This window comes from Tympanuchus pallidicinctus, unplaced genomic scaffold, assembly GCF_026119805.1.
Source record: "Tympanuchus pallidicinctus isolate F22 unplaced genomic scaffold, pur_lepc_1.0 scaffold30, whole genome shotgun sequence".
In the NCBI taxonomy this organism is placed as follows: domain Eukaryota; kingdom Metazoa; phylum Chordata; class Aves; order Galliformes; family Phasianidae; genus Tympanuchus; species Tympanuchus pallidicinctus.
The window spans coordinates 2,008,311-2,017,694 of NW_026294748.1; the positions used below are offsets into that span (position 1 = coordinate 2,008,311).

A 9,384-nucleotide genomic window follows, 5' to 3' on the forward strand; every position below is an offset into this window, starting at 1 on the left:
CATGGAGAGCTAGGAAGGGATGAGCAGTAATGCAGAATCTCAGTGCTGGCTTGTGGTTACCCCAAATGTTTTCTGCTGGCTGCAGAGATTGCAGTTTTGGGGCAACTGCTCCTTGCATTTGGCATTTGGATGCTGACCAGAGGGAGATTTCAATCAAGTCTGGGCACAAGGCAAACACTTTGCAGGAGACACTGCTCCCAAAAAGCTTACGATCAAAATAGTCAGAATAGAGGTGAGTGTGGTCTGCATACTGACCAGTCAGCATCTGTGCACAAGCCAGGACACAGACAGAAATGGGTATCACCTCTTGCACTGGGAGGGATCTGTCTGTTGGGAGGGAATGTCCCTGGCCACCATGCTATCTGCAGTGCCTCAGATCTGGCTGAGAGGTGCCAGAAGGGCAGTAAGCTCCAGGCAGCTTGGTGAGGTGCAGGCAGATGTGAGGTCCCAACAGCAGAGAGCTGTCTCTGCTTGATCAGCAGCAGGCTTAGCTTGCCACCTGCCTCCTGGCAGGCTGTCCACCCAGTTTGGTCTCTTGTGCCAGATATTTATGTACTTTGGTTTGGATAGGAGACAGAAATTAAATCCCTGCACTGTCCCGGCTATTAGCTTTGTACAGTCTGGCCAGTCCAGGTGTTTTCTGTCCCTCATGGAAAACAACAGCAGATCCTATAGAAAAGAATTGAACAGAGATAAAACAAAAACTCAGCTTGCCTTCTGTTAAGTGAGACTCAATCCTGAAGTTCCGTTTTCATTTGACAAAGCATCAGATCCAACTGTTCTATGTCATTCAGTGAGTTAGGATGTGTACCATGTATGCAGTAGGAATTAGGGAAGCAATTATGTGTTGATAAGGCATGTTTTATGGCAGCTTTTATAGCCATTTACTTTTAGCATGTTATCTCCCTGTGCCAAAGCAAACTTTCCTAGGAATCCTATCTCTGTTCTGTTCTCCTATCCTATCTACAAAAGCTCGGTGCAGCAGATGCAACACTCCATGGGGGTTTGTTTGTTTCCAACCGCCATTTCAGTCCATCTTGTCCTTACAGAGAGGATGTTGCATTGTCTCACAGCGGGAACTGGTGGATGGCTGGGGCTGTGTTTGGTGTCCAGCCCAGGTGTGTGTGTTCCGATTGCAGATGGGAGGAGTTGTGTACAACAGCTCACGTTCTGCTACTGTAGTAGCTGGAGCCTGTGTCAAAACCCGCAGTCCTCCATGTATGGAGCCTGTCTGCAAGGACAGGAGGTTGCCAAGCCCCAACGCACGCCGGTCCCATCGCTGTCCGAAAGGACGGCGCCCTCGATCCCGCTGCAGCTCCCGGGGGGCAGAAATGTGCCCGGAACCTTTGTACTCCTCCTCTGCGCAGGCGGACGTGCTTGGTTCTCCTGCGTGTTGATTGGTCGGCGGCTCGGAGGAGACGGCTGCTATTGGCTGAGCGGGCTGCTGTCCTTTGACTTCCGGTGTCCCCCAGTGTGGCGCTTCCGGTCTGTCCCGGCTGTGCCCGCGGCCTTGCTGCGGTGTTCGGGCACCGGCAGCCTCTGTGCGAACGCGAGCGGAAAGGCGAAGAGAGGCCTCGGCGGCTCCGGCCATGCCGCCCGTGAAGGCCGGCGGTAAGGAAGCCCTGGTGCTGCAGTGCGAGTGGGAGGCGTGCAGCTACGTGGCCTCCGCCATGGAGGAGTTCTGCGGGCATGTGGCCCAGCACCTGCGGCTGCACCTGTCCGGCGAGCAGCGGGACGAGCTGGATCCGCTCGGTAAGGAGCGTCTGCCGCGAGGGGCTGGGATTACCCTGGGGAGAGCGGCTCTGCCTGCTGCGGGGCTCAGGTCCCATGGAGGCCTTTGTAGGTTTATCTGCGGTGTTTGCCTCGGATCCTCACGGATCTGTTCGTCTCCTGTGCGTGTTGCAGAGGAATACACGTGTCTGTGGCAGGAGTGTGGTTTCTGTTCCCCGGAGAGCCCCGCCGACCTCATCCGCCACGTCTACTTCCACTGCTACCACACCAAGCTAAAGCAGTGGGGACTGCAGGCCCTGCAGGGCCAGTCGGAGGTGAGCCACTGCCAGCTGGACTTCCAGAGCCGCAACATCGTCCCTGAAATCCAGGAGAACTTTCAGTGCCTATGGGAATACTGTGAGGTGAGAACAGAGACCTAGTTCTGCTTTCCTGAGTGTTGTCTGTAAGGTGGGAGCTGAGGGAAGGGGAGCCGCTTTTGCTCTGCCCGCTGTGCTCTGGCGCATGCTGATCTCTTGGCTCTGTTCTGTCTGTTCCTCCTCCCCAACAGAGATCATTTGATAATCCCGAGTGGTTCTATCGGCACGTGGAGGATCACAGCTTCTGTTCGGAATACAAGGCTGCTGGGAAGGAGAACCACGTGGTCCTCTGTGGCTGGAAAGGTATTGGGTGCAATGCAGGGCATCTGCAACAAATCTGTGGCTGTAGTCAGGCTGTAGATGCTCGGCCTATCAAGCCCTTGAGCAGAGGATCTTAATGGCATTCTGTTCTTCCTGTTCAGACTGTGACTGCACCTTCAAAGGGCGCTGCAAGCTGCGGGAGCACCTGCGCAGCCACACGCAGGAGAAGGTGGTGGCCTGCCCTACCTGTGGTGGGATGTTTGCCAACAACACCAAGTTCTTTGATCACATCCGCCGTCAGACTGCGCTGGACCGTAAGCTCCTGGGGGCAGGGGGTGTGCATGGTTGTTGCTCCCTAGATTCTAGGCTGGCAGGAAAAAGAGGGTGCACAGACAGAAGGCAGAGCGGTCCTTGCAAATGCTGCTGGCTTTTTTTCTGCTTGTTTGTGTCTTTTGGCTTTGTAGTTAGTGTCCTACCCCTGACTGGAGGGGGGGGTTCCTAGCTCCACTGTAACTGCATCCTTTTTTTCTCATTTGTTGCTCTGTGTGTTCTACTGTCTGCTTTGGTCCCTTTCTCACTTCTCCCTCCCCTCTCTCCCTGCTGCCATTACTGCAGAGCAGAGGTTTCAGTGTTCTCACTGTTCCAAGAGGTTTGCTACAGAGAGGCTGCTTCGTGACCACATGAGGAACCACGGTGAGTAAAGGCCCACTGTCCCAGCTGAAGCTCTCAAGTCTGCGTTCCCCCCGCTCTGTGGTGATGTTTTCTCCCAACTGTTTCCCACAGTGAACCATTATAAGTGCCCTCTGTGTGACATGACCTGCCCACTGCCCTCCTCCCTGCGCAATCACATCCGTTTTCGGCACAGTGAGGAACGGCCATTCAAATGTGACTACTGTGACTACAGGTGAGGAATGGGGGCTTTCTGATTTCCCTTGCTGTTGGCAGAGAAGCACGTGTGTGGTGCACAGCATTCAGCTTTGTTCACCTCTTTCCTCTTAGGTGCAAGAATCTCATTGACTTGAGGAAACATCTGGATACACACAGCAAAGAGCCAGCCTACCGCTGCGAGTTTGAGGCTTGCAGCTTCACTGCACGTTCCCTCTGCTCCATCAAACTGCACTACCGGAAAGTCCATGAGGTAGGAAGGCAGCAGAGGGTGACTGTGTGTGTAATCTCTTCTGGCGAGGCTGAGAAGCTCTAAATGCAGCCTGGTCTGCAGAAGCATGAGGAAAAAAAATGAAGTTGCACGAAGAGCCCCAGGCTGGCCAAGGCTGTAGGAATGTGAGCTCAGATTTGTATTCCTTTCTTCTTGCTGCAATGACAGCTTGTGTTAGTCTCGGAGAACCCAGTTCTTTCTTCTGTTACATGGGTGCCAGCCCTTCTGATCAGTCTTGCAAGGTGTTCATATCCCTCTCTGCCTTTCAGGGTGACTCAGAGCCCCGCTATAAGTGCCATGTCTGTGACAAGAGCTTCACACGTGGAAACAACCTTACTGTCCACCTCAGGAAGAAGCACCAGTTCAAATGGCCTTCGGGGCATCCTCGCTTCAGGTACTGCTCATCCTTAGCTCCTCACACCCTCTGTTGTAGCAGCTGGAACCACATCCTGCTTCTTGCTGGAGCCAATAGAAACATGGCAGTGCTTGGGCCCTGGTGTTTGCCTGCAGTATGCTCAAGGCTCATCTCCCAGTGGCTGGGAAACACTTGGAAACAGCCATTTGTTGGGATCTGACACAGCCACGGAGCAGTGCTGCACAGCAGCTCCAGCAGTGGGTCAGAGATCAGGCAGCAGTGCCTTTGCAGCTGCATCTCGTGATACAACTCAGAGTTTGGCAGGGGCTGGGTCCAGGTGTACTGCTTAGAAAGAGCTGCTGCAGATCTGTCTCCTGACAGATGTTTTTCTGCATCATCTCTAGGAAATTCCCAAAGAGTTTCCAGAACCTAAAAGCAGGGAGGGGGAGAGGGTGAATCTCAAATGCTCCTGGTAAAACAGAATGGGGAAAGGAGATGGAGTTGAAAGATGACAAAGGCTTGGCTGGATTCTCAGACGCTGCTCCATGGGTGTGCTTTTTAGGGTTTTACTTTGCATGTCTGGTGTTGGGTTTGTAGTGCTGGGCTTTGGAGCCCAGAATACAGTGCCTTTTCCTTGGCTGCTGCTTCAGGTTGTTGCCCTTTTCTTTGGGCCTGTGTTCAGGTACAAGGAACATGAGGATGGCTACATGAGGCTGCAGCTGGTGCGCTATGAGAGCGTGGAGCTGACGGAGCAGCTATTGAAGGATGGAGAGAAACAGGAGGAGGCTCTGGATGGCTCCACTGACGGTGTGGTGCTGTCTGAAGGTGAGGGCAACCTGCAGGGCATCATTCTGGAGGCTCCAACAGAGGTTCCCTCTGTGGAGAGCAACGTGTCCGAGCCACACGCGGCCCTGCTGCATCCTGCAGCCAGCTCTGAGCAAGCACAGCCCAGTACCTTCCCAGGAGCAGTGCAGCCCTCAGAGCAGGAGCCCAGCACCCCGGCCAACCCCATCATCCGTGTGGTGAACCGGACCAATGAGCACGGGGAGAGTGAGACTGTGTATTACATCATGGCCAGCACGCTGTCAGAGGAGCGGGCAGCAGCAGCCAGCGGGCTGGCTATGGAGCTGGAGGAGAATGTCATGGACCGTCTGCAGAAGACAGCTGAAGAGCTGGGTATCCATATTGTGTGAGGTGCTAACCTGAAAACCTTGGGCTTCTGTGGGACGTGGTGCAGGGAGAGGTTGGGAGATGTGTAGAGGGGAAGGGTCCAGTGTGTCTTCTGCATGCAGATGGCTAGCTTTCTCCTCTGCCTCCCCCATAACTTGTTGTCCATGGGATGGCATGTTCCTTTTCTGCCTTCAATGCTTTCCTGAACATCATCTTCCCTGATGATCAGCCAGTGCTGTCAGAGGCGTTTGCACTGCCGTTCCCATTTCACTGCATTGATCTCAATGGGAGGAGAGGACTGCAGGAAGGCACTGGACCTTGCAGCGTGGGGGGCTTGGGGCCTTCCTGCTTTTGTTTTTCCTTGAGTTTGCTCCCCACGTTGGGGTTTGGGCTCCTGGTTGGGCAGAGTGTATTTTGGAGAGCCAAATAAAGGTCAGACTGCCAGGCCAGCCAGCATCTGGTGTCTGTTTCAGCCACATTCCTGCCAGTCGAGGGATGCTGTGGTGCCATGGTGGGGCCAAGTTGCCGAGGGCCTGCAGCATGGGGCGAGCACTGCAGAGCTGCCAGGATCTATTGGCACATGCTGTGTGCTGCTGCTTGGTGCAGCTGCTTCCTGCTTGGGGCGTGCAGTTCCATGTCCCCAGCGGTGTCACTGGAAGGCCAGGTTTAGCTTAGGCTGGTTGCTATCCTGGCATGGATTTGATTTTTTGCTGCCTCCTTCTGGCCATCAGTGTCAGCTGCCTGCAGTGATTGTGGTTTGTTTATTTCTTCTGAATCTAAAGAGTAGCCTGATCTAATGAGCTGAGCCAGCTTCCTCTTTTGTACATGATATGGGCAGTGCAAAGCTGGAGTGACCTTTGGATCCTCACAAAGCTGCGTGTGGAGGTGATGTGCCCTGATGGAGGCAGGAAGGCAACCTGGTTGACTTTTCCCCTCTCTTCCTCGAGCAGTTTGGCAAAAGCTGCTGGAATTCCAGGTTAATGGAGAAAATCACTTTATGCTGAAGCCTTGGCCATCTGCTCACTTTCCAATTACAAGCACTGTGGGTGTGATCCGTGTTAGTGCCCTTGGCCAGGAGTGATGAGAGCAGCCCCTCGGGCCTGAGCCCTGGTTGAGATGAGGAGCAGAGTTGAAGTGGGGAGAGTCTCCTGCCTCAGACTGAATAGGAAAGCCTTCTGGGGCTACACACAGGTTTGTAAGCAAGATGCCTTCCTTGGATTGGTGAAATGCATATGGAGCCAGGCCACCTGTGCTTAGACTGAGGCAGGGCAGGAGGCAGCTGTTGCCCCAGCAGCTCTGATGGCATGCACTGTCAGAAGATGCTGCTTTCTTTTATGAGAGCATCCCTGGGCTACCAGCATGCAGTGTGCCCTGGCCTTGCCCAGCCTTCCCTGCTCGGCGCCTGCTCACTGTTGCTTGGCTGAGCTGGGCTGCAGATGCCTTGGAGAGAAGGAACTCGTGCCAAGTTTGCATTCGCAGCACTTCCATCTTGGCTCCTTTTCCAACACATGAGCTCTGCTGCCAAAGCCGCTGCTGTGAAGCTGCAGCATTCCTGTGTTACCCAAGTGTTTGATGTTGGGAGTGGAGTGGTGGCTGAGAAGAGTTGTCCCTTTAAACACTGGGTCCAGAGAGGGTAATCTGCCAGGGATTATCTCATGGGGAGAGGATTGGCATCAAGAGGAGTCTCCTCCCTCTCCTGGGCCCTACAGCATGTTGTGCTGTGTATGGAAACCAAGTTCACTTTCTCCTTGGCAGTGATTGGGGGTGAGGGGAGGAGAGCAGTGCTTGCACTATGGGGCTGGGTCTCCTCTTCCTCACCATACTGGCCACGCTGGTCTCCTCTGAGCACCCAGAAGGTAACAGGGTGTTTGGGAGAAGGGTTGCTTACGGGGTGCCCTAGGGCTGCTGACACAGCAAGGAGTAAGGCCCTGTGCCGGAGCTTGGTGCTGGAGAAGCCGGAGCTGGGGGATGTGGATGTGCTCCTCGCTGCAGCAGGGCTTGTGGCTGAGCCTTTGGGCACCACCTACAGCAGGGCTCAGGGCTGAGGAGCTGCTGGAACGAGTGGTCCTCAGCCCCAAGCCTTGCTCCCATGGCATCAGGAGACCTGGATACCTACTGGTCCGGCACTGCACCCATCTGCATGGGGGGCTGCAAGGGGAAGCATAAGGAGCTGAAGAGGAGCCAGTGTGGGAACGGCAGCTGCTGCTGGCTGGGCTACAAATCCTTCTGCCGAGGTACGGCCACCTCAGGGGCTCTGGGAGTGCATGGGGCAGGTTTGCTTCCCATTCCCATCCACGCGTGTCCCACCGAGCCGCCTGCCCACGGGAACCTCCCCATCCCCAGTGAACTGCGGGAGGCCCGAGGCAGACTTCAACTCAGTGGTGCATGGCAATGACTGGTGGGTGGGCTCTGTGGTGCGCTACAGCTGCCGGCCCGGCTTCATGCTGCTGGGGGACCCGGCCAGCGCCTGCCAGTCTGACGGCCGCTGGACGCCCAAGCCCACCTGCCTCCGTGAGTACAGTGGGGTGGGATGGCTGTTGCTGTCCCAGCAGCCCACCGTGGGGATAAAGGGGCTGGTGGATACACCGGGGACGTGCTCCAGACCTGCTCCTGCAGGGATCTGCCTGCGAGGCCGGATCGAGATCAGCGAGAGGGACATCAGCGGGAGCTGCTCGTCGTCCTGCAGCACCCAGAACCACCTGGGAGCCTCCCTGCGCCACGGCTGCATCAAGATCTCCTCCTGCAGCACCAAACGCTCGGGCTGGGTGCGCTGGTTCCTGCGCTGCGACGTCTGCGAGTGCGACTGCCACGTGCCCTGCGGGGAGACCCAGTAGCGGCGCCCACCTCCGGTGAGGGGTTGATGCTGCCCTTAGGGAAGGGGTGGCTGCAAGCTGGGGGCTGCTGAGCAGCTCAGCATCTCTACTCTCCTTACAGATTCTCCTGGCAGAGCTGAGCCTTCTGCACTGAGGTCTGCTGGCCACGCATTTCCGGTGCTGGGTTCTTCCTTTCCATAATTTCCATCCATCCTGAAGCTGTCATCTGGGAGAAGAGTTTTGGGACTTGCTGCCTTTCTGCCTGGCCCCATCACATGGCGTGCAGGGAATGCTGTGGGCAGCAGGAGCAGGGCAGCTGCATTGAGGACTTGGAGACCTCCGCATCTCCTGCTGGCTGCTCCCTGGAGAAGGCTCGCATCCTCTTCTAGCAGGCAGGCAGCACTTTGCCTGTCCTGCAAGCTGCCATTTCTCTCTGCTAGTTATTTCCTGCCCCTGTGTGCAGTCAGCAGGGCTGTCCTGCTGCTCCATCTGTGCAGGCAGGGTGTGGGGGCTGCTGTGCATGGTGCCTGCAGGCTGGGGCTGCTCCTTCCTGCAGTGTGTGATTTGCTCTGACCCCCTCCCCCCATCCTCCCCAGGGACATCTCTGGGTAGCTGATGCCTTGCAGCCAGAACAGGTAAGGACACAAGACCCCTCCTTGCTCCTGGGTTCCCTGGGATCCCAGCCCTGAGCCCTTCATTCTGTCCCATATGCCCTCGTGTCCCACTGTTGTGATGGTCTCTGGGTGCCACCTGCTCCGCAGGGACACCCTGGATCCCTCTGAAGCAGCAATGGAAGAACCAAAATTGTTATTCCCTGGGGAGGAAGAGGGGCAGGAGCATGTAATGTGTAATGGATCAGCAGGGGAAATGGGCCCAGCACCACCACCACCACTGTGGGTAATTAAAAAAATTGTTTACAGGCAATGACACAGATTTGCAGTTATGCATGGAGGTTCTGCTGCCTGCTCCATCCCCACAGCCCCACACAGAGAGGGCAGCTGCTCTCTCAGCTCCAGCTGTGAGCGGCCTGGGTCAGGAGGCAGCATGCTGAAATGGCTTTGGGATGAGCCCAGCACCTCTCCTGCTCCACAAGGAACTGACTGCAGGCCTCGCTGTGGGGCTGAATCTGATGTTGCACCCTCTGCCTGAATCCTATTCCTAAAGGGCTGGATCCCTGCCCCCAGCTCTGTCCCAGCCTCGCTCCGGCTGTGAGAGAGGAAAGATTTCCTTAGCTCACCAGATGGGTATTTTAATTAATACTGTTGTTAGTGTCACTCATTTCCATATGGCTTTCATGTTTAAGTGCTGTGGTGGGTGAGAGGTGTGAGCGACAGTGAGGAGGGAGCCAGGTGCAGCACGGTGACAGCGTGCAGGGGGGGGTGTGCTGGGGGCAAGCTGCGGGGTTGGCACCCTCCCACCAGGACCCTGGGGTGGGCAGCTGTGCCCTCTGGCCCTCGATGCTTGCTGTGACCTTTCTGAGCAGTGCTCTGCCATCATTGCATCCTGCTTGTGCCCTGTGGTGGAGGCTGTTGGGTGCAATGC

At 55.9% G+C, this 9,384-nt stretch overlaps 1 protein-coding gene across 1 annotated transcript; it reads left to right on the plus strand.

Annotated features, from left to right (window-relative positions):
* Positions 1 to 1,356: 1,356 nt before the first annotated feature.
* Positions 1,357 to 5,478, plus strand: HINFP (histone H4 transcription factor). The gene is made up of 9 exons (XM_052697284.1): positions 1,357 to 1,752; positions 1,906 to 2,132; positions 2,279 to 2,390; positions 2,510 to 2,662; positions 2,964 to 3,041; positions 3,132 to 3,252; positions 3,348 to 3,486; positions 3,774 to 3,898; positions 4,542 to 5,478. Exons 1-9 carry the CDS (start codon positions 1,590 to 1,592, stop codon positions 5,050 to 5,052), a joined length of 1,629 nt encoding a protein of 542 aa, XP_052553244.1. The 5' UTR covers positions 1,357 to 1,589; the 3' UTR covers positions 5,053 to 5,478.
* Positions 5,479 to 9,384: the final 3,906 nt, after the last annotated feature.